The sequence below is a fragment of the Euleptes europaea genome, chromosome 6 (genome assembly GCF_029931775.1).
Source record: "Euleptes europaea isolate rEulEur1 chromosome 6, rEulEur1.hap1, whole genome shotgun sequence".
NCBI lineage: Eukaryota > Metazoa > Chordata > Lepidosauria > Squamata > Sphaerodactylidae > Euleptes > Euleptes europaea.
The window spans coordinates 82,257,030-82,282,313 of NC_079317.1; the positions used below are offsets into that span (position 1 = coordinate 82,257,030).

General features: G+C 40.6%; 1 protein-coding gene across 1 annotated transcript in view; it reads right to left on the bottom strand.

Moving 5' to 3' along the window:
- The window catches only part of LOC130479028 (F-actin-monooxygenase MICAL2-like), a 75,824-nt gene extending 50,902 nt beyond the window's left edge, over positions 1–24,922 (bottom strand). The window contains exons 1-4 of the mRNA XM_056851314.1: positions 24,567–24,922; positions 5,097–5,304; positions 3,958–4,074; positions 243–344 (exon numbers count right to left, since the gene is read on the bottom strand). Of these exons, the coding sequence (XP_056707292.1) occupies positions 243–344; positions 3,958–4,074; positions 5,097–5,304; positions 24,567–24,866 (727 nt within the window). The 5' untranslated portion in view covers positions 24,867–24,922. The remainder of the gene's footprint in view (positions 1–242; positions 345–3,957; positions 4,075–5,096; positions 5,305–24,566) is intronic.
- Positions 24,923–25,284: the final 362 nt, after the last annotated feature.

The window sequence follows — 25,284 nt, forward strand, 5'->3', positions numbered from 1 at the left end:
GGTTGCCATACGTCGGCTGTGACTTAACAGCACTTTCCACCACCACTCATGCTTTTAAAATCAGCAGTGAAATAACTTTAGAAGATCTAAATTAACATTTTTCTTCATGAAAGACTGTAATTTAAAGAGACTATAATTTAAAAAGCATTCATTATTCAATCTGACAGTTATTACAATTTAAGAAAGAAACCTTTGATATCAGGGGTCCTGCCAAATTAGTTTTAGCATTGCATATAACATACCTTCCAAAGTATTTCTGCGGCCATCAGCACCAATAATGACATCAAATTCATATTCTGACAAAGCATGATCCATTGGGAGAAATTCTGCCCGCCAGCCTATTTCTGAAACGAATAAGTCTGTCAGCCAACATACAACTTAACAGTAAGTAAGCATTAGAGTTTGGATTAAACATAACTCCAATTTGTAGAAATTAGGCCTGAGCAACACATTAAGGAAGCTCATGGGAAGTTTTTGTTTAAAGGTTGCAATGGGTCCAGAAACTGCTCTTTGTAGCTAACACATTTGCCACACTCAAGATCACAATCAATACTGTGGTGAATAAGATTAACAGTCAAGAACAGGCCTAACCAGGCTATTCTCATGCTGAAGTTTTAACTACTCAACTTCCCTTTTTGTTAAATAATGAAATAACAGGCTTTCAGAATTCACAACTAGAATTTTAGCTGGTAAAACTATGCACACTATTCTTTAGAAGCCTGTTCCACCGAGGAACCGCTCTAACTGTCAGAAAGTTCTTCCTAATGTTTAGCTGAAAACTCTTTTGATTTAATTTCACCCCGTTGGTTCTGGTCCAACCTTCTGGGGCAACAGAAAACAACTTCGCACCATCCTCTATATGACAGCCCTTCAAGTACTTGAAGATGGTTATCATATCACCTCTCAGTTGTCTCCTGTCCAGGCTAAACATACTGAGAACCATCAACCTTTCTTCATAGGACTTGGTCTCCAGAACCCTCACCATCTTTGTAGCCCTCCTCTGGACATGTTCCAGCTTGTCTACATCCTTCTTGAATTGTAGTGCCGAAAACTGAACACAATACTCTAGGCGAGGTCTAACCAGAGCAGAGCAGTTTGTGTGATCTGGACACTATATTTCTGTTGATAAAGCCCAAAATCACATTTGCCTTTTTAGCTACTGCATCACACTGCTGATTCATGTTCAGTGTCTGGACTACTAAAACCCCTAGATCCTTTTGCACATACTACTGCCAAGCAAGTCTCCCCCATCCTATAGTTAAGGATTTGATTTTTTTCTACCTAAATGCAGAAGAACTTTACATTGATCTCAGCTGAAATTCATTTTATTAGATTTAGCCCAGTTTTCCAGCCTGTCAAGATCATCCTGTATCCTGGCTCTGTCTTCAACCACATTTCCTACCACTCCCAATTTAGTATCATCTGCAACTTTAATAAGCATCCCCTCTATTCCTCCATCCAAATCATGTATAAAGATGTTCCAGCATCCCTCCTTTTTCTTGTCATTTGTCTACTTCTAATATATAATTTCGTTTCATTTTATTAGTTTCAGTTTAGTTTATTAGTTTTGGCTATAACAATTAAATAACAAACAACATAACAAATAAAACAATGCTTGTAACAGTAAATCACTAAACATATGCTGCAAGAACCAAAAATACATGTAACAATGTTTTAGATCATGTGAAAATTTTGTTTTACGGCAAAAATACAAGCTGTAATTTGCAACATGAAAGTCAAAATAATGGTGTCATCACTTTGCAGATGCTGGAAGAGTCATGATTCAGGTGATAATTGTGTTCTCACTAAAAATATATTTTCTGGAAATATGACTAATGCTGACAATTTTTCAGTAACTCAAAATCTGTTTTGTGTATTCTCAATTTTTTGTACTTTTATTTTGTTTTTGTTTTTTGTTTGTTTGTACTTTTATTGAAGTGGTTATATGCTACCTTTCCTACAAACCATGGCAACTCAAGGTGGGTTACAAAAAAAAGGGATCTGCAGGTAACAGCCCAAAAACATTCCATGCTGGCCATAATTAAACAAGGAATCGAGAATAAATCTGCTGCCATCATACTGCCCTTATACAAATCTATGGTGAGACCACACTTGGAATATAGTTCTGGTCACCACACCTAAAAAAAGGATATTGCAGAGCTTGAGAAGGTGCAGGAAAGAGCAATCAATATGATCAGGGGGCTAGAGCAACTGCCCTATGAGGAGTGGTTAAAACGCTTAGGGCTGTTTAGCTTAGAAAAAAGGCAGGTAAGGGGAGACATGATAGAGGTCTACAAAATTATGCATGGTGTGGAGAGAGTGGAGAGGGAGAAGCTTTTTTCGCTCTCTCATAATACTAGAATGCAGGGTCATCTCTGAAGCTGAGGGTGAGAGATTCAAAAGAGACATAATGTTCTTAAGAAAAAAAGCTATACAATTTCCCCTAAAGATAACACCCACATTATAAAGTTAACTGAAAAATGCCTACCTGAGCCCGGCCTTGGCTGGGGAGGGCAGGGTAGAAGATTGATAAAATAAATAAATACCTAACACAAACAGCCTTACATTTCTTATGAAAGATGGATGGTACAGAGACCTTATAGATCTTCTATAACATTGGAGCCACCAAACATATCGGACCCATTCTACGGCCAAATGGACAGTTCTGGGGGATCTAAGGTTAGCCACAGGCTCATAATAGGAGAGACAGTCCTTCAGCACCTAGCAATGGCCCCAGAAGCATACTGGTAATCTACACAGCTGCTCCAAAATGGTAGTTACATGATTCTTCCTGCAAACTCTGATCAATAGGTGAGTCACCTTATTCTGCACCAATTGTAGCTCCCAGAGTCTTCAAGAACAGCTTTACATAGAGCATGTTTCAATAGTCTAGCCTTGAATTGAGATTACAGAAGTAAATTGTATTTCCTCACCAATAATAGAATAGAATATAAAAAGGATTTTTGTACTGCCTCTCTAAGATCAAAGGATCATTTTTGGAAATCTCAGGGAAGTCAAAGGACCATCTTAGAGGAAACTTTGGCAGGTTATGTTATGTAATTTTCCAGTCAATTATGAAATATTTGTGGGGGTTTAATATTTTATTAAGGATACATTTATTTGAGCAAAAATATCCCTAAGGAACTTTTAAATTCCAGCTTTGCAGCCCGTAACTGCTTTCCACTGAAATAGCTCTTAGAAATACCATATAATTTAGTCAAATAATTATAACAAGCCAGGTATTTCCTTCTTTAGAAAAAAAATGAAGTAAATTCTAGTAATATTTAAGCTTAACTTTTGACATTTGTCTTAAATTAAGACAAATATTGAATAGAAGTACACTCTTCCACTGAAAGGATTACGGTTCTCACCTTCATGAGGTAGTTCTTTATTACATTGTTCTGCTAAAAAAAATGAAACTTAATCTACCTGGGAAGAGCCCTCATATTTCAATGTTTATAGAGTTTATATATGTATCACTAATTCTATGATTTTCAAACCTGAAGCAACTTGGCTATCCCAATGAATGTTCCGAAATGTCTATATGTCAAACTTTAGCTTAATTTGCTGTGTTGCTCATGGTGGAAAATAGTAATCCCAACAAGCAATAAACTTCAGTCCTACCAAAATTAAACCGAACAGATACATCACGTATATTTGGCAGCTTTATAGCCAATCAAAACCACTTTGGACTTTTCAATGCTTATGGTTAAAGGATTATATGGCAAAAATGGCCCAAGGCAGTCAGCACATGAGCATAGGATAGAAGTTAACTTTTTCAGACCCTGCCTACTCCTCAACGGTTAACTGAAATGTCAGCAAGATGATGCCTAATCATTGTACCCAACAGGTTAGAACTTTCTAGATATAGGAAAAAATACTGTGTTTTATTTAAATAAAATTAACTTGCTGGGCTTCTTAAAAATAAATTGCATAAATAAATGAGGTTTGTCGTACTTTGATTTTCTTGATCTTCAGGAGGCTCCAAAACTTTCACAAATTCTAAATTCACATGAATTTCCACTCCCAACATCAGTGCAACTTTGAAAAGAATAAGCTGAAGCTGTCTAATACCTATAAAACAGAAATAATATGGCTGTTATTTTAGGATACACATGACTAAACATTATTCTATCACAGCAATTGGAATGGGGAGGAATACATTTTTAAATTAACGAACAATAGGGAAACCTCCAGAAGTGCAATATGTACAAACTAGAAGAAACCAATCAACTGAACAACAGTTAACAATTAAAAAAATTAATTTGGTGGTATTGTTTGTACTTTAAGAACCTGCATTGATCACACTATCACATTAAGACATGACCACTCCCTGTCTTCAATATTTAATGTCTTTTTGGGTTAAACCCATGATAGAGGGAGGGGACTTACAGTCCTCTTTGGGATCCTCTGAACCCCAGGGGCAACGTTTTAAGGATGCCATGGGTTGAAGCAGGAGGTGGGAGTAGGAAGGTGTCATTCCACAAGCAGAACTCTTCTTGTGATTTGTTAGAAGTAGCTGTGTAAAATAGTCTTCATACTACCAGTAGAGCCAAAATAAATGTTTAGGGAGGAAAAGATCCCTTCAAAATATGAAGTCTATTATTTACAAGTAAATACATGGCAATAGCAAGCCTAACAGTCTGAAAGTCTTCTTATGGATAAAAATAAAAGGTAAAGAAGAGCTCTCTCAACCTTGGTGAAAGTTTGAAAGAATATTTCAGCATCAAACTTGCATAATAATTATACAAAAAAATGCTCACAGGAGAAACAGACACTACAAGGTGAATGAGATGCAGAAGCTCAATGAATGATCTAATTCCTTGTTCTTGCAAAAGTACTAGGCACGGACTGCTATGTGTTTGTTGTCTGATACAGCTGTGATATACTGGCACACCGTATCAGGTAAACCGGGGCAATCCTGAACAAGCTCAACTGGATTAGCCAGAATTTATTTGCGCATAACTTGGCAATTAATTGCACCATCTATATCTGACAGGAAGAGAGAAAAATATTTAGCATGAGTCTGTGCAGAATGTGCATATTTTATCAAACACAGCAAACCCGCTCTCATTTCTCATGGTCAGTATACTTACTAATATGATCTATGGATCCTGCGCAGAACTTCCCATAAAACTTTTTGGCTCCCAGACTTCGAAGGTCATGAATAGTAAAAGGCCAAAGGTGAAGAACATTGTTTCTTGAAAAAGTGTCCCGCTTCTCCACAACAACAACTTTGACTCCCAGGAAGGCAAGTTCTATGGCAGTCCGCAAACCACAGGGGCCACCTCCAACAATCAAGCACTGAGGAGAGAGGGAAAAAGAAAGCAATCATAATAGGAAATAGGCTTTGGAAATAGGCTTTAAAATGGATGACAAAGATCTCATAATATTTTCATAATAAACCTTTAATGGCATATAAATTGTTACAATTGGTACAAACAATGGTCATAAATCTTAAAACAGGTGAAATAAAATCATAGCCAGTAACATCAGATATCAGAGGTTGTAAGTTTTTGGACATTTATCACTTCTACTAAAAAATTGGCGACATCCACAGTAACCTCTGGAGCTGAATCATTCATTAGAAATTGACATTTAACTTTAATAGACAGGTAAAACTTGGGATGTAACCAGTTTTTTAACCATTTTCTATGAGGTGTTTCGTATAGAGAGCAATCACATAAAATATGTTCAATTGTATCCAAGGAATTTGAATTACAGGAGCAAATCCGTTCTTGGATTGGGATTTGATGGAACCTTCCATACAGTATCCTAGATGGGAAGGCATTGATCCTGGCAAGAGAAAAAGCTCTACGGAGAGTAGGGATATCCAAATTATAAAAATAATGGGGAATGACAAAGATCTTCTGAACCATTCAGTGAAACTTTTCTCAGTCTACTTTCTTTTTGCTATTTATGAAAGCCAGGATTATATTATAGGATGATTTAATTGAACTTAACTTGTAAATTATCCCACCAGGTCCAGACATTAAGGAAGTCAATAGAGGTGTAATCTCAGGTAGAATCAGGTAATTCCACCAGCAGAATGCTATCTGGCTTCATACCTATTGGTTCTGGCCTCATTCACCAGTTGGAGCAACCTTGCCTTTCCATTACAGACTGATACACACCCTAACCTTTCCATATAGGGCAGGCCACAATGCTGGAATGAATAAATTAAATGAAGTATATATGTACAAGAGACCTGCTTGTTTTGTTTTTGTAAGTGATAGAAACACACTATTCAAAATCTTATTCAGACAGAACTTGTGTAGAAAAGCAACTGTGATCTTAGATGGGGGAAAAAGAGTACAACTGGAATGAGGAAGGGCAAGAAGAGTCTAGCTTTCCATTGTGTTTGTGAATCTCTGGACTGGAGCAACATTACAGGCAGGAGACCATGCTCCAGATGTGAGTAAATTCCCTCATCATCATGCCCAACGCAGCTGATGGGACAATTCATGTGGACCAATTCATTTCCAGCCACAAACAAGTGTTTTAAGTCCAAGGATTGTCCAGGGGGAGAAATATCTGATGGCCGCAGCAGCTCGAACATGCAACAAAAGCACCACTCATCCACTAATCATTTCCTAGGGTTGGTTTCGTTCTAACAAATTCTAGATGTATTGTCGAAGGCTTTCACTGTCAGAGTTCATTGGTTCTTGTAGGTTATCCGGGCTGTGTAACCGTGGTCTTGGAATTTTATTTCCTGACGTTTTGCCAGCAGCTGTGGCAGGCATCTTCAGAGTAGTAACACTGAAGGACAGTGTCTCTCAGTGTCAAGTGTGTAGGAAGAGTCAGAGAGGGGTTGGGTTTGAGCTGAGTACTGTCCTGCAGACGTAATGTGCTAATCATTGTCCTGTAAGTATCAAGATAATGTACTAATGAGAGTGTGGTATGTTAATATGGAAGCATTGTATCCTGAAATGATCTGGTAATGTGTGAAATCCAAAGCTAATCTGCATGGCTATTGTTGACTGTAGCCTTTGTTAGTCTGGAGGTTTTTCAGGGCAGGAAGCCAAGCCTTATTCATTCTTAAACTCTCTTCCTTTCTGTTAAAGTTGTGCTGATGTTTATGAATTTCAATGGCTTCTCTGTGCAATCTGACAAAATAGTTGGTAGAATTGTCCAGTCTTTCAGTGTCTTGGAATAAGACCCTGTGTCCTGTTTGTGTCAGTCCATGTTCAGCCACTGCTGATTTCTCAGGAGTATATCGTATACCTTGCAGCTGTGGAGAAGTTTACATCGGGACCACAAAGCGCAGCATACAAACAAGGATAAAAGAACGTGAAAGATACTGCAGACTTGGCCAACCTGAGAAATCAGCAGTGGCTGAACATGGACTGACCCCTCTCTGACTCTTCCTACACACTTGACACTGAGAGACACTGTCCTTCAGTGTTACTACTCTGAAGATGCCTGCCACAGCTGCTGGCGAAACGTCAGGAAAGAAAATTTCAAGACCACGGTTACACAGCCAGGATAACCTACAAGAACCAAATTCTAGATGCTTTACTGTGAAATTAAGTGACAGATGCTATAGTAAATGTACTAATAGCATGAACCAATTGATCCAAGTATACGGATCAGAAAAATCTGGCCCAGATGCTATCAAGAACTGAGAATCAGAATGGTTGATATGGGCTTGGGAAGTCTGTCTCAGGACACACTTCTTGTGATTTACATGACAACTCAGAGTTCTGCAATGCGATTTATTGCTGCTTTTCTTAGCAGTCAATCTGCTAGTATAGGACCAGTGGCACCCTAACCTGGCACTATCATACTTCCTGTTTTACTCAAGGGCCCACAGGGAAGCATAAATAGCCCCAGAACAAGCCAATCTGAGAGATCCCTGTGATACTACAATTCAGCACTGCACGACCACTCAGCTCAGCAGTACCACCAACGGTACAATTGAAATTACCCGTTAACTTAAAGGGCTGGTCCTCCCCTGGTTTTACTCTAGTGAGACCAATGCACCTTAGTTAATGACCAGACATTCCTCCCACGGAACTGTTTTCCTAAGAAAGCAACTTTGAAGAATACAATTGATTTATTGCAATCACTCTATGAATTCAATTCCTGTAAATATTGTCTTAAAATCTTGTGCAATAAATACAGACGTATGCAATCTGAACAACGATATAAGAACAGACTTCCATGTATGACTTCCCACATGACATCCTCTGCCGTTTCCAAACAAAATACACAATGAAATGTTTTCAGGTGTTACATATAAAAAGTATTCCAAAGTATTCATACACTGAAGACACAGGCCACTATTTCTGACCATATCTCACATGCATATTACTGAGAGGTTGCTGATCAATGACCATTTCAGAACCCTACTCTACAGACAGAAAGGCTGATTCTGCATGGGGTTTCCCTTTCATCCTTGCTGTGAGCCCAAAGGCATTCACAGTAGCAATGGAGTTTCCACATGCGGTTCCATCCCATGTTTTCCCCTTCTACCTGCTATCCCATCCTCCTCAACCACTGGCTGGCTTTTTTGCCATTTAATTTTTTTTAAAAAAAATCAGTAGTTGTAAACTCTTTAGCAATATTACAAGAGAGAATGGTTTTTTAAAAAAAACAAAAAAACAGCAAAAACGTGCTGGAGGTGGAGAGGAAGAGGTACCAGATGCGGGTAGGCTTCATCCATACTTTCCCCAGACTCAGTTAAGGAAAAATCACAGTGGAGTCAGGGGAACCTAGGAAGACAAGGAAGCACAGCAATGTCATGTGGAAGCCACAATAAAAACCAATGTGAGCGGGTGGGTTGGTACGTGGCAAGGTGGATCAAAACTCTGTAGAGAAGCAGCCTGAGAGACAGAAATACTTTGATTTGTTGCTTTCAATCATCCAGAGCCTGTGGTCTTAGATCCATTATGTCTTTTTTAGAAGTGCTTAGTATACAGACTTGGACTTGTGATTCTAAATGGTTCACAGTTTCGAGAAGATTCTTAGGGAGTGCCTGAAGTTCACATTAATGTGCTACTGCATATGGTCTGAGGGGAGCCCTAAGGAGTCTCTCAAGTTAATAGTGTAAGCCTATATAAAACTAGGTAAATAAATAGCTATTTCCTTATGCACAGCATGAAGCAAAAAACTAAGTCTGCTCCTCAGTAACCTCTTTCCCCACTATATCACTGGTACAAAACCTTTTGTTTATCCACCTTGAAAGTTCAACAGGCTTGGTCACTGACATTACATTAATTATGATGCATTTTAAGCGCGCAATTAGCAGAAGTCCTTATTTTTGAAAAAAATTGCAATTTAACCTTGGATATATTGAGAACATGCCTTTTAACAGAATTTCAAACAGAATTTCAATAGATATTAATGAGTTTTGTATTTGTTTGGACTGGATATATTTGAAGTGGGGGAATCGGTTGTAAACCACCCTGAGCCTGACTTGGTCAGGAAAGGGTGGGTTAGAAATTGAATGAATACATACAAAAATAAACCTTGATAAGAATATTTGTCAACTCACCTCTCATCCCTAAAATCTGAAGTAGCTAGCAACTATTCTAAATCTCCAATTCCACCAGTCAAAGTGACCAATGCAAGAAGCACAGGCTAATATTATACATTGTTCATTTGTTTTGTTTTTACTCAGAACACTTTTACAAACCTTGGCTGTGAAGGGGGGGGAATCCAATTTTTGTTCACAGGTCATTAAATTTGTCATTAAGTCATTTCAAATGTCACTTTGAGAGCAAAGTAATTTTTATTCAGTTTAAACTAAAAGATTGTCTATGCTAATCTAACAGACTACTTCCATTATATGCCTTATGTAAATATTAATATGGTAAACTTACACATCTTCTCTAAATTGAAGATAGTTTAGCTTTTACTTGAACAGATATTATGTTTCCATAGCATCTCTGGAAAATAACTTCTGTTTCTATGCAAGGTGATTTTTCCCACGCAAGTACTGACCCCCCTGTTCCATCAGTTTAACTCAAGCAAAAAAAAAGAGGGGGGACGGACAGTCAGAGTTTCCTGGATTTCAGTTGAACTTAATTCAAATGAAGTGCAAGGGATACATTTTTGCTGATTCTCTCTTGAACATGCAGCCCCACAGTGTTTTCAAAGGTCACTTCAATTCTTAAGACTGGTTTTTTGATGTGGGAGAACCAGGGTTGCCAACATCCAGGTAATAGCTGGAGATCTCCTGCTACAACAACTGATCTCTCTTCTATGCCATTAAAAGTTTTTGTATTTGACAACTGATCTCCAGCCAATAGAGATCAGTTCACCTGGAGAAAATGGCTGCTTTGGCAATTGGACTCTATGGTGTTGAAGTGCCTCCCCGCCCCAAAAACCTCCCACCAGTGGTGAAGAGGGACCTGGCAACCCTAGGGAGAACATGAACTGGAATGTGCAGGTGGTAAAAATCTAATGGAAAATTCAGTGCACTCACAGTTTAGTATGATCCTCCCCAATCGTTTGGCTTTTGAGTTAATATGTAATATGTTCAGACAATATCCCAGCAAAAGTTATATGTTCTCAGTAAAATAAATAAAAAGGATTTAGTACACTTTTAGTGGCTCATTCTCAGCTGATGCTTCTCCTTCAGTCATAAACAAATTGTTAATTGTGTGTTGTGGTTTTTCTTTACCGTTAAAAATAAAGTGGTTGACTGAAATGTGGAGAATCCAGTTTTTAACTTTTAAATATTTTTAATCATAGTAAAAAAAAAATGTTTTTTCTTAAAATACCATAAAACCCAAACAAATCCATTCTAGACAGATTAACTGATAAGTGTTACAGACTTCATTACAGAAGTGAACAACAAAGCACTTAAATACATAATCCCTTTCCAAATCAGTGACATTATTCATGCCATTTCAGCTCTTTGCTAGATTAGGAATTGTGTGTGGACCTTAAACTCTTTGGATTTACAATTGCGTTGGAGAGAAGGGGGGGAACGCCTGAATTCAACGTCTCTGGCACCTGAATGCTTCAGCGCCTGACCCCGGCCTCACAGGACACAGGACTACCATAGCTTTTAAGGATACATTATACCATTAAACTACCATGCAAAAGGAGCCATTTTATGGGACAAGTGGTCTGACATATAAAGGGACAACTGATGATGCCCCAACACTATCAGAAATGACACTACCATGTTACAGTAGGCACTGCCCAGTGGACACCCCACCTGTAAGAGCAGAACTTCAAGTGCGGCACATATTTACTGCACAGCCAATTCACAGTATAAGCATCAAAAATATTAATGCAGTGAATTAAATCTGCACCAAGTGGAAACTAACTGGGCAAATAGTAGTATCTGTGTTACAGCATGAGTCTTACTGAGCTGGGTTTCCTCAGCAGCTTCTACACCAGAAGTTTCATTCAGGTTTTTTTCCAACTTCCAGATGGGTAGGAGAAAGACTTCCCTTTCCAGGTTAGCTGGGGAGGGGAAAAATGCTACAAACAGCAACACATTTCTGGGCAGTGAGTAAGACGTGGAAAACAGCATTTGCCTGCAACTCTCTTTTTCATATGAGCAAGCAGACATGAAGCTAAAGCAGGTTCATATCTTTTACTGCATGGACCTTCCACAAAGTTTTACTGAATAGAACAAACTTTTGGGAACTAAGATTTCCTTCTTCCTAAAAAGGTCTATGTAGCCTCCCCTGCTGCTCAGCCAAACATTTTCTAGAAGGAAAAACAACAACAACAACCCAATATGAGACCTGGAACCCACTGAAATGCAAAAACACATAACCTGACTACCACATAACAGGAAGAGAGGGAGCAGGAGTTATTACCTCACTGGTATCAAGGCCAAAACCACAGGCAGGAGAACTAGCAAGCCAGGGACAAGAATCACAAGCCAAACAACAAAAGGTGTAGTAGAATGAGGAATAAGCCAAAGGTCAGAGCCATGGAGAAATCATTCCACCACTAAGTAGGGTTGCCAACTCCAGGTACTAGCTGGAGATCTCCTGCTATTACAACTGATCTCCAGCTGACAGAGATTTCAATGCCATAGAGTCCAATTGCCAAAGTGGCCATTTTCTCCAGGTGAAGTCCCTCCCCTCACCAAACCCCACCCTCCCCAGGCTCCGCCCCCAAAATCCCCAGGTGTTTCCCAACCCGGAGCTGGCAACCCTACCACTGAGTGCCCTCAACTGAAGATCTCAGCTTATGCTCCTCCCAGTATGCATACCAAGAGGAAGGATGATGACACTCTTTGCATCAAAACTAGAAGCAGGTCCTTCCAAAAGGCAGTAAAAAAAGGTTGCCCTAGACCTCACGATCCAACAGATGGGACCCTGATCCACCTGGAAGTCCCAGCACCAGGTGGTCCCAACTTGTGAGTTTAGACAAGTGTCCTAATACCTCAGTATTTTGTTTTTGTTTTGTTGTTTAAATTTGTAATTGTCAGGAACAAATCTGCATCGCAATTGGTTTGTCCAAAGGGATATTTAAAATATATTTGGAAGTAAACACTGAAACTCTTACATCAGACAAGGATGCAGAAGCAAGAGTGTTTTGTGAAAAGTAGCATTTCAAATGCAGATCAGACAGGTTTTAATCAGAGAAGTCTGACACTCCCACTAATGGCCCATTCTTTGACTCCAGTTAAAGATATTCAATTACCTCCTACCTAAGAAGTCACTTCCTAACTTTTTAATTAAACCAGCCAGGATAGTCAATTTATTCTTCACATTAGCATGATTTGGAATATGAAGATGACAACTAACTAGTATGATACATAAAGGAAAAATGTGAACAAGAAAGGCCAGAGAGATTTATGATTATGCTAGTGAATAAATCCCCATGTACTTGAGAGATCTTTAATTCTACTGACCATGTTGGTTGTTTGTGTTAACTCTTTTGAGGCACATTCAAACCAGAAATCACAGCTGTACTCTATTGGGATCCTGTTTTATTTTTCCTATTATCCTCTGTACTCAGGGTCTGATCTCCAGTCCCCAACCACAAATCTCTAAGGGTTTTTTTTAAAAAAAATATATATTTTCTCCATCAGTATGTACATTCATTGAAAGAAGACCTCTGTCAAATAAAAGATTAGGAATAGACAAGAGGGCCCCCACGAAATTCACAGGGGGGATCTCATCTCCCCCTTCCCCCCTCACCTTTCAGTCTGGCTGCAGCCAGACGGGCCTGCCAGCGACTCCCGGGTGCCACCGCCACAGCCGAGCTGCTTTTCCCTCTCTCCCCATGCCTTTCCCTTTCTCTCTCTCTCTCAGCAGGTGAGTGTGCTGGCTAGCTGCCAATGCTCAGGCCTCCACTTGCAGTGTCTCTGAGATACTGCTCCAGGCGGCTGGCAACAGCAGGGAGAGGGTAAAGCAGAGTCCAAAGAACAAGTCCATTTGTCAAAGCCAGAAATCAGAGTCCAGTACTTGCCAAATCAGAGTTACAGTTTGTAGTCCAGGTAGCCAGTCCAAGGTTGAGGGTCACGGAGAGTCAGAGGTCCAAACAGCCAGTCCAAGGTCTAAAGACACTGAGAGTTGTTCAGGCGGGGGAGGCAGCAGGTTGCTCAGGTATGCACTGCATTGCTTCCTCAACCCTGGGCTATTCAGCTATGGCTTCTCTGTCAGTCCTCCTCCTGCGAGGACTCACAGTTCTGCTGCTGTTCCAGCACATGCCGGTAGGCTTCCTGCCAGGCACTACGTCTTTTAGCCACCAGTGCCTTTCTCTGCTGCTGCCTCCACCTGTCAGCCTTTGCTGCCTTAGTAGCTTGAGGGCTCACAGCTGGGCCACTGGGTCCAGGCTCTGAGCAGGACAGGGTTGGTTCTGCCATGACTTCTGACTGCAAGTCTTGTGCCTGCTCTGGAGAGTCACCAGCTGTCAGCCTCCTCGCCAGGCTGTGCTGAATCAGGCCCCACTTCAGGCTGCGAGGTCAGAGGCAGCTCCATTGGGGCTGAATTCTCCTGGTAGAGTTCCTCCCCTGAGGAAGACCCATTCTCCAGGGACTGCCCCATGGCAGTGAGCATGCCAAGAGCTGTGCCCCCCTCCCCTCTTTCTCTCCCTCTTAATGAGTGGCCGCTCCAAGGCCTCTGCGGGGAGGTGCCTCTCTCTTTCTCCTTCTTTCACCACAGAGGTTCAGGGTTGCTATGCAGAGGCAGGCTGTACCAAACCACCTCTGTTTATCTCTTGCCATGAAAATGCTATTGGGGTCCGCCGTGTTGGCTGTGACTTGATGGCCCTTTCCACCACCAATAATTACTTGTGAAATTGAACAAAACTAGCAGCTTTGTGTTCCTTTTTAAAAAAAAACAAGGATAGGAGAGCAATCATTGACTGAACCAAAATATACTTGCACGTTACAAAACACATTTTTTCTGATACAAAGTTCTGCCTGCCAAGAAGAAATGCTGATGCACCTTCAGAAAAGACTTGCACCTCCAGAAAAGGCAATTTGTGTTCAACAATGGCAAGAGAGGCAAACTATCGCAACTGAAGACTGGCAATTGTTTTTATGTTTGCGCAATACTCTTCAAAGCAAATCTGCCCGAGAAAATGTCAGAAAAAAATGGTGTGCACAGAGTAAGGGAACTATTCTCTCCAACTGGTGGGAATAAAGGTTAATAGACACTAGACCTATATTTCTAGATATTCCTATGCAAAAAAAGTAAAGGTGTTGGAGAATTTGGACACTACTTGGAATTACTTCTCAAAATATGATTCGATATGTTCTGGTATTGCAATGTTATGGTTAATTTTCTTTAAGGGGGAGAAGAAATACATCATCTTAGTTCTGAACTCTGTACTCTCCCCTTTTTAAAAACTGGACACATGACTGCCTGCCAGAGAGGCCTGACCATTGGGAACATTAGGATAACAGGATTTACAAGAACAGCTAAACTGCCAACCCTAGAGAGCTGAAAATCCAAATCCACACCCTCTTTTTACATTTGAACATATGAATGATCTTGCATCAAAATTCACTCTGTCCCAATCCCCCCCTCCTTAACAGACCTATTTTGGATGTTCTTTAAAGAGGATAGAGGTATATGAAAAAACAGATCCCATGTTAAGCATTAGTGGGGCAACACATTATTGTGTTGGACAGACTTTAAGGAATATGGCTCCAAGGTTCAAATGAAGTAGAAGGACACTTTAACTGGTTATGCGGAAAGTTCCTCAGGCAATTGAAGTTCTTTGTTCTTGAACCATAACAGCACAGCACCAAAAATTAAATGGAAACAGACAGTTCCTTTAAGTATATTCAGGGCAGTAACATGCAAGGTGGAGAAAAGGTAGAACCCTACTATCTAGACTTTTTCAGGGCAAACAACAAGCCTTCGGCCTATTGGTATATACAAGTCATTTCTTTGCTTCCAGCATTCCAATTCTCTTCTCAGCTTCCTTTGAAAATGTTACCCACTCTGACTACTAGATCATCCCTTATGGAGATCCCCAACAAACCTCTCAAGGACATACCTAATTGCCCCCTTTTAACCCTCATGCTTCTTGGCATGTGACATGACTCCTCATCCTCTCAACACCTTTATTATCTTAGGCTTCCCACCTTGATTTCATCTTGGAATTCCAGTCAGAAGCTAACTCATCTATATCCTAAGCTGTCCTGCAGTTCAACTGTTCCCTTCTCAATCATCCTCTGAGGTCATCACCTTCTTCTGTGCAACATCTGACTAAACAGAGATGTAACATGTGTAGTCCTTTTCAGAAACAATTCTGATTCAAAGGGCTATTGCCAAGGGTAAAATATGTAATACAATTATGCATTGCTGATCATTTCCTATATGGGCTGATTGAAAGGCTTAGTATACTCAAGCGAAATTATATAACCATAACAAGTAAATATTGTAATTCAGGTATCCTGCAAGAAGGTATGAGAGTATACTTAGATCCCCCCTCCTTTTAAGACTTGTTTATATTTTAGAATTACAAATAATTTGCTAAAATAGTAGAAGGTATAGACTTATATATAATCGCTCTAAATAATAGCTGACTAAGAGCCCCGTTGTGCAGAGTGGTAAGCTGCATTACTGCAGTCAAAAACTCTACTCACGACCTGAGTTCGATCCCAACGGAAGTCGGTTTCAGGTAGCCGGCTCAAGGTTGACTCAGCCTTCCATCCTTCTGATGTCAGTAAAATGAGTACCCAGTTTGCTGGTAAGCTGCAGTACTGCAGTCAAAAACTCTACTCACGACCTGAGTTCAATCCCAACGGAAGTCAGTTTCAGGTAGCAGGCTCAAGGTTGACTCAGCCTTCCATCCTTCTGATTTCAGTAAAATGAGTACCCAGTTTGCTGGGGGTAAAGTGTAAACGACTGAAGAAGGCAATGGCAAACCACCCCGTAAACATAGTCTGCCTAGTAAACGTAAGGATGTGACATCACCCCATGGGTCAGGAATGACCCAGTGCTTGCACAGTGGACTACCTTTAATGTCTTGTCTTGGATATGTTAAATGTGTATATGTTGTGTGTTTTGTTTGATGTTGTTCTGAAAATAAAAATTCACTTTAAAAAAAGAAGCAATTCTGATTTTGGAAAATCCTGTAAAAGTTAGCTGACCTGTCTGACTTGCAATGGCTTATTGCAAGGCTATGAACAAATATGCTTACAAAGTATCTTTTCTATGCATGACCTACACTGAAGTCATTACTCAACAACCCATTGCCAATGGGCTGATATAATTTAGCCTAATTTAAGGTCTAGATACAAAATGTTCCAAGGGTCAAATAGTTTGTTTTCTTTTCAGATAATTGTGTCCTTTATATCATCATCAAGTCTTGCTAAAACAATAGCCTAAAAACTCTGAAACATAAAAGCCAAATCACACAAGCCAATCTAAACGCAGAATGTTTGCAGTAACTACTGCAAACATTTTTGCTTAATGGCCCTTCTATCCACCAACAGCCAACAGGAAACAAAGACGGAGAACAAAGGAAACACCTGGATAATGTCAGTACCCCTACTACAAGTTTTGAAACCCAATGCTATCAAAATCTCCCCCACAAATCTAGTTTCCTGTTAGGTACGATACCAAACAGCTATCCTGACAAATGTGCCATTGAAACTTAGTGGGGAAAGTGGCTATAAGGTGCCTCATCTATCATGACAATGGGCACAATGGTGCAAACTATTAAAAAAATACAACACTAAGGGGTATTCTTCACAGAGATTTGCTGCTGTTTCGATGCTGATTTGTGTCGGAGGCAAATTTTGGTTATTCACTGCAGATCCGTGTTTTCCGCCACTGAGCAAAATAAGCCGGGTTAAAAGAGAGGCAATCCAAACCACTTCTGAGCCGTACTTTCCAGTAGAAGAGCGTTTTGTTGCTCGGATACCCATGAAAATTTTTTTGCTTCGCTCCCCGGGACGTCTCCTTTCTCCTCCCCCAAGAACGGTGATTGGCTGGGGGAGTTGCCACTCTAACAGCATCGCACCGGCAGGAGGGAGACCCAGAGCAGACTGGCTGCCCCTCTTCAGAAGGGTGATGGGAGTTTTGGCTTGGATTTGCCGCTCTCAGGATGCCCCCCCCAACACATACACACAGGATCATGGGAAGAGTGGGCGGGATTAGGCGGATTTGGAGCGGTGAGTCGTGAGTGGCAGCAGACGTAAGCAGCGCAGAGAAGTGCGCTGTTTCTCCCGTGAAAAATTGAAAATGCCTCGGGATGGGGGTAGAATCTGCGCTGCCATGAAAAAGCTATTTAAATCAGTTCATTGTTTGCTCCGATTCGAAACCGAAGCAAAATCCACCGTGAAAAATACCCGTAACACTTCCATAAAGTTTCAGGAACAATGAAGTCTGTAATTCCAGACTAATTCTGCTTTGTTATGGTGAAGGCTTTGTACAGTATAGCTGTCAGCCAATTGTGCACAGATGGAAAGCAAATCTGCCTGGCTAGAAGAAGCCATATTCACATAGCTAATCCTAACAGAAGAATAACTTTTTTCTTGTGCGCTAGCTACCAGGTCTTCTATTATATTTATATCACATCTTTCCCGGGTGAACTGGTTTCTGAGGCCTTTTATACACATGTTGTTTCCATGGCAATCACCCCCCACAACTACTTCAGGACTTTGTTTTAATAATGCCCTTCCTTTCCCTCCTTTAGAAGTCACTTTACTCGCTCCCCGCATTTTCTGGATACTGCCAGGAACAGCATCCATAAAACGCAGAGAGAGAGAGAGAGCAAAGTGACTTCTAAATGTTGGAAAAGACGTGCATAGTGAAAACAAAGCCCTGAAGTAATTGGAGGGTGATCGTGAGTGAAACAGGCCTAAGACTGTGTCTGACAAAGGGAGCTCTGACTCTCAAAAGCTTACACCCTGAAACTCTTTTTGGTCTCTAAGGTGCTACTAGGCTCAAATCTAAAGATTTCTAAGAGGTCTACCATCTCAGCAGTGGCCAGACTCAGACCTTCTTAGCTTTAGCAAGGTTGCTTTGTCTCTTGTCTTACACCATACCCTGGGACCAATGATTCAAGTACATATTCACATGTCCAAATGATTCAAGTACATATTCACATCTTTATTTGACAGTTCTTTGGTGGTGAGCAACAGTGGCTGAACTTGCACATCTCCTGGCAATACAGCAATCACCAAACTATTTTACTATCAGCAAAACACACTGAAGCCTGGAGACATTCAGCTCCTATTTCCTTCAGTCTAGCTTGATCATACATAGAGTCAAGAAGTTCTCAGCCAGTTTATCCCCGAGCTAGCTAGGGAATGGTCTCTGCTATATCGTTTTAGTCCAGAGCAGCCATTTGTTTTCCAGAAAGAGTTGCTGCCCAGTGCTTTATCTTGGCTGCTCTATAGCTACTGTATTCTGCTTCAGTGTAGCAAACTCTCTTCCATTAGCTGGATACCTAGAAAGAGAGGCATGCTGACATAAATCCCCAGATAGATACTGACATCAGAAGACTTAAAAGCAGGAGGTAAAACAAGGAAAACCACAAGGAGCAAGCAATAATATAGGACTAGTTTAATGTCATCAGCTTTCAAGAAAAACAGCCAGCTAGTATCGTTTTTACTCTCAGAACATCTAGCTCGGCTTCATCATCCAAATGCTCAACGTTGTTTTAGACAAGCTGAGTTGACATTACAAAGCCTGCTAGTCAGATGTTATCAGAAGCCAATTTAACAGGAAATGTAGAGACAGTTAAGCCACTGCTTTGTCCTACTCACTCTCTTAGAAATGAAGTGTCACCTCTAATGCAGAGACAAATAATGAGAATGTCCTGGTATCAAATGGCAGAAGTCAGCAACAACTTCACCACTTCTAGATGCCATTAAACACATTGCCATGCCTTTCATCCACCTTGATGAAAAATATATATCCATGTTGATTCATTACGGGGGAAAACATAACACAACAATACATTTAACATCATCCAATCACCACACATTAAAAGAGCCCCAGTATATGTGAATGCTTATTCCTGGGGTCACCAAACTGTTTGAGTCTGCAGGCATTCTGATTCAGTGTGGTGGGCACAGCCACAAAATGGCTGCCAATGAAGGTAGAGCCAACCATGAAGGCCCTTGAGCTGTGGTGGCAGCTACTGCCAAACCAATGTTTGTTTGTTTTTTTTTTTAATCTGCATAGCCAGATTTGTCCTGTGGCCAATGAGAGTCCTTGCTGGGCAAAAGCCCAAACTGGCCCAGCCACTTTCTAAAAAAAACCCACTTATTGGGTGCTATGGCCACCAAAGGCACCATATTGGGGACCCAGGGTTACTCACTACTTGGTACACTTCAGCTGGTCCAAAAAAACACAAAAACATTACCCTACTGTTCCTCATTTTGTCTTGGTGAGGCATTCAGTGAACTCATTAAGCTTGCTAGCACTGGTGCTAAGAAAAAGCTCATTACTAACACTTCCTCAGCATGTCCAACCACCCCTAACCTGCTGACTGAGCAAAATATAATGTTCGCATATCAAGACAGACCAGAACAAGAAGAGGAGTTGGTTTTTATATGCTGACTTTCCCTGCCACTTAAGGGAGAATCAAACCGGCTTACAATCACCTTCCCTTCCCCTCCCCACAACAGACACCCTGTGAGGTAGGTGAGGCTGAGAGAGAATGACTTGCCCAAGGTCACCCAGCTGGCTTTGTGTGGAGGAGTGGGGAAACAAATCCAGTTCACCAGATTAGCCTCCACCGCTCATGTGGAGGAGTGGGGAATCAAACCCAGTTCTCCAGATTAGACTCCACCGCTCCAAACCACCGTTCTTAACCACTACACCACACTGGCTCCCCATCAGAAGTGACTAGCACTTCTTCATTAAGAGGCTCATTCACTCCCATCCCCAAACATCTAGTAAAGCATACAAAAACCTGGTCACTACATGCCGCTGCATGCCAACCCAAACCACAAAAAAACCTCTCATTGTGTTTTAGAGATTTTGGCTCAACCATTTCTTACATATTATATTAATTGTATGAAGACATTAATTCTTTAGCATTAAGTACAATGAAATAACATAGGACAATGTAATTATTTCTCTCTAGAGCAACACTTTGTACAGTGCCACAAACAAGAGAGCAATGCTTGACAAAAAAAGTTATGAGATCAGCACAGATTTAAGTACTGTACTCAGCAGACATCTAAGTTTCACACTTTGCTTGCCACCTAGTTTGCATACTTTTACAACATGGCACATGGAAGCTACTCACAGAGCAGTGTGGGAGACACAAAATTATTGCCGGTTCCCAGTGTCCAGGATATGAATCACTCAAAAGAGCCTGATCTTGTAAAAACCATGAGAATAAAAGCTAACTCGGAGACAGAAATCCATGATCAAATATCTCAACATTTTCCCCTTTAAAATCTTATCTGCTGAGGCTTGATAGATCAGGTCAAGGTGCAGGGGGTGGGGGGGATTTTACTCCTTCCCATATGCCTTTTAATCAAATTTAAGTCCTCCCCACCAACTATTTCCTCTGCTGGTACTAATCAGATCCATCTCATCTAGTTTTTGCTCCAACTGCCCATTCAAGAAAAGACTTAAAACAAAAACAAAACCCTGAGCAGTCTCGAATCATCCGTCCACAAAAAAGGTAAAGCCACATTATTAGAGTAAGCATAAGCACAATCAAAACCACACCAATTACAAGGCTTCAAACGATCATCTCCAACCATCAGACAAACATCTTAAAAGGCAGAAACCGAAAAAAGTTGAAAGTTAGCAACTTTGTGCCTAGTGATGAGCTCAGGGGATAGAACTCCATAAACTTATATACAAAGATTACAAGTGCAGGAATTACGAGTATGTCAATTTATGTAGTTTTGTTTATTATATTTATATCACTATTCTTGAAGAAGTCAGTTTTTAGCTTCACAGCAGCTTTAATCTAATTTTCAGTGGCTAAATATTTTCTACACCAAAGAACACATTAACCTGAGTTACGTTTAATGCCCTAACGGTGTCATCTCATCCAATTTTAATCTTTCAAAGATGACTGAAACATATTTTACTTGGCAATAAAAGGCAGGAAATGTGAATAAGGACACCAGAGAGGTTAAATTAATATAACAACCTGACTAAGATCACCCACTAAGCTTCATGGCTGCTCAAGGGTTTGGATGTGGCTTTCCCACAGTCACTGGCTCTCACATTTCCTAAAGGTGCCCCTTCCAACTGCACCCTAAAGCATAGGCTTTCTGGGATAGGAACGCAGGAGCTTGAAATCATCCCGTCAAAAGTTTTCTTCCTTTTGTTTATGGGAGCCCAGCAGCTTTCCTGCACTGGCTATATGCTATACATATATCCCCGTGGAACTACTAGGGTGTTAGGTAAGAATCTGGTATGTTCTGCCTCCTAGGACCAGCGTGACCTCAAAGTAGAGACTGCTCTCGTCTAGATGTGCTTCCTATCACCCATATGCCATAATTATATTTTTACAGCAGACAACAAACCATAAGTAAGGAATCCTTCAAAGATAGCCACAGTAAGGGTCAATGTTTTCATTTGCATTGTCCAGACTAAGTATTTTCTCACAGAAAGACTGCTTATACCAACAGCAGTAAAACCAACTTTGGTCCTTTATAAGATATTTAAAAGAAGTGACAAATCAAATAAATCATAAACCCTGGTTTTTAATGATGAAGAGATGGGAGGGAATGGAATAATCCTACATACACTGTCATGAATTTCTGAGGTACACAATGCAATAACGACATTAGGAACATAAGAAAGGCCCTGCTGGATCAGACCAAGGCCCATCAAGTCCAGCAGTCTGTTCACACAGTGGCCAACCAGGTGCCTCTAGGAAGCCACTAACAAGACGAGTACAGCAGCACCATCCTGCCTGTGTTCCACCGCACCCAAAATAATAGGCATACTCCTCTGATACTAGAGAGAATAGGTGTGCAGCATGACTAGTATCCATTCTAACTAACAGCCATGAATACCCCTCTCCTCCATGAATATGTCCACTCCCCTCTTAAAGCCCTCCCCTTTTAAAGTCCACTCCCCTCTTAAAGCCCTTTGTAATTATATAAAGGATGTTGCTTGAAATGGTCTGGAGAGAAAATATTTTTTGAAGCCTGAGATATATCCCATATTTTAATTTGTTATTAGGACAGTTTGAAACATACATACATCAGTAATACTGTGATCACATGAAAAAATCAAGTCATTTTCCCCCTCCTACAAGCCTTCTGACAAGACATGTCCCTTCCTTTTAGGCACCAATCATTTCCTGTCAATTTCCTGTTCAGTCTGACCATGGGAAATGCATAGCTGCTCTGCCTTCTGACCAATCAGAAACATGTTTTCACGATCATTCCTTTCCTGCCTTTGATTCATTGTAATGATGCTAAATAAAATATTGAAAAGCTTTACAAAAAAGGGGTGAAACAACTAGCACATTGACACATCCATTGTATTGCATGAAATTTAACATTTCAAAATCTCATGGTTACAGCTTTCTCCAATACCGTAAACACTCCAATACTTGAGAACATACAAAAATACAAAGGTAACTTTCTGATCATGGAAGATTGAGTAACGCAACATTCATTATTAAAGAATGTGGATTATTGTTTGAGTAAATACTCAAAAGCACTAAGTAGATTTCTGATAAGCTGTACACAAGGAGGGTAGAAGAGTACACCATGAAGAATTAGAAAACCAGGAGTTCTTTCAGTAGGAAAGGGAATTAAGCAAGAATGGCTGCCAGCTTGAGACATCTAAACAGGGCAAGATTCCCCCCCCCTGCAAGTATTTATAATCTAGGCATGAGTCAAAGGTAGGGTTGCCAACCTCCAGGTACTAGATGGAGATCTCCTGCTATTACAACTGATCTCCAGCCGATAGAGATCTGTTCACCTGGAGAAAATGGCCACTTTGGCAGTTGGACTCTATGGCATTGAAGTCCCTCCCCTCCCCAAACCCCGCCCTTCTCAGGCTCCATCCCAAAAATCTCCAATGGAGCTGGCAGCCCTATTCAAAGGGCAAGAGTTTACAGATTACAGGAGAAGTCCCCCATGTGGCTAATGTGTTTTTAGAAAGCAGGCAGGGCCAGGTGGGGCTTTTGTCTAGCAGGGTTTCTGACTGGGCATGCAGATATTTTAGCAGCAGCTGCCAACAAAACACAAGGATCTTTGCTGTATGACTGAGGACAAGCTGAAAATATTTTTTTCAGCCAGAAAATATGTTTAAACAACAGGTTTATTTTAAAGAGCATCCTGTTAAGCAGGTTGCGCATAACCTCCTATGGTGGCAATTTTGTGGTTTCGCTAACAACCCTGTGTCAGAATTCCAAAGGTGACCGCAGACTCAGAAAGGTTAGGGACCCCTTGATTAAAGCTTATGGCCTTGGCCAAGGAATCCTAGTGGAAATCAACACAGGATGTCTTGTTCATTTTTTGTCTTTTTCTTTTCTTTTTCATATAAAATTGGTGTAGAAGTCTTTTTTGCAAGCTGCTTTGGATCCCCACTGGGGAGAAAAGCAGGAGAAAAATAATAAATAAAGGTTGGTTTTTATACCCCGCTTTTCTCTACCATAAGGCTTACAATTGCCTTCCCTTCCTCCCCAACCCCTTACAACAGGCACCTTGTGAGGTAGGTGGGGCTGAGAGAGTTCTGAGAGAACTGTGACTAGCCCAAGGTCACCAGGCAGGCTTCATGTGGAGGAGTGGGGAAACCAACCCGGTTCACCAGACTGGAGTCTGCCATTCTTAACCACTACACCACGCTGGCTCTCATAGAACAGGTCGACAACCCATTATACCATAAGTAGTATGGTAACAATGTGTAACAGCTAATTTGTTCAAGTAGCCAAGTTCACTGAATGCTGCATTTACTTCCTTATCACCAATTGTAGTTCATCCTTAATCTCTGGAAATGTAAAATTGGGTGATTCCTAATTTTGTTGGCCTTGGTTGCAAACATCTACTCTGTATGGTCAGTTTCTGTTTTACCTGTTTTATCTGGCATACTAGTCGCAAATAAAATTTATTTATTTATAACTGATCTCTAGCCACCAATTGTAGTTATCTGTCACACAAGAAGGCAACTCGTACAGGTTATTTCAGAAAAGAAGCAAGGATCTAAATTTCGAAGTAATGCATCAGAATCCTTTTGCCTTACCTTAGTGCCTATACAAGATTTTCCACGCTTATATTCCTTATGATTTGCTCTTTTATCTATTTTGTTCCATAAAGCTTTGGCCTTCCAACTGGTCACCTTTGATTTAAGTTTTGTATAAAAGTTCCTGTTGTCCAAAAGGTCTAGCTCAAGTTGACGAATAAGGATATTAAAGGCCTGTATGGTGCCTTTGCAGGTTGAGGCTTGCACAAAGTTTTCAAATAACTGGCCAGCTTGACTACATTTGTCATCATTCTTTTCTCCCATCTTCCAAGAATAGAGAGTGGAATATTCTAATGGCATACTCTTAGATGGTGGTTCATTTGAAAGATGCTATCACGTTTTCTTAAGCATGTTGCATCTAGAAGAAAACAAATAAGTCAAGTTAGTGCCACGTCAGAACAATAAAATTCAAAATCACACAGACTACACATTAAAAAGCCAGTTGGATGCAAACCACATAGCAGGAGTAACCTCTGGAACTTGAGGTGAAGCCACATGAATACAGGATGCAACATGCTTGAAGCACTCAGGTGTACATTATGCAACACCCACTGAAGAAACTGAAGTTACACAAGGTCGTGGGGGCTGGAGTATCAGTTTGCCAAATAGTATTCTATAAAACAGGATTTTCAAAAAGTGCTTTGCCTCTCCATAACACAGCTAACGTTGCAAGACTACCATGGAGGGTATAAAACTTTCCCAGTCCTAATACTGTTTT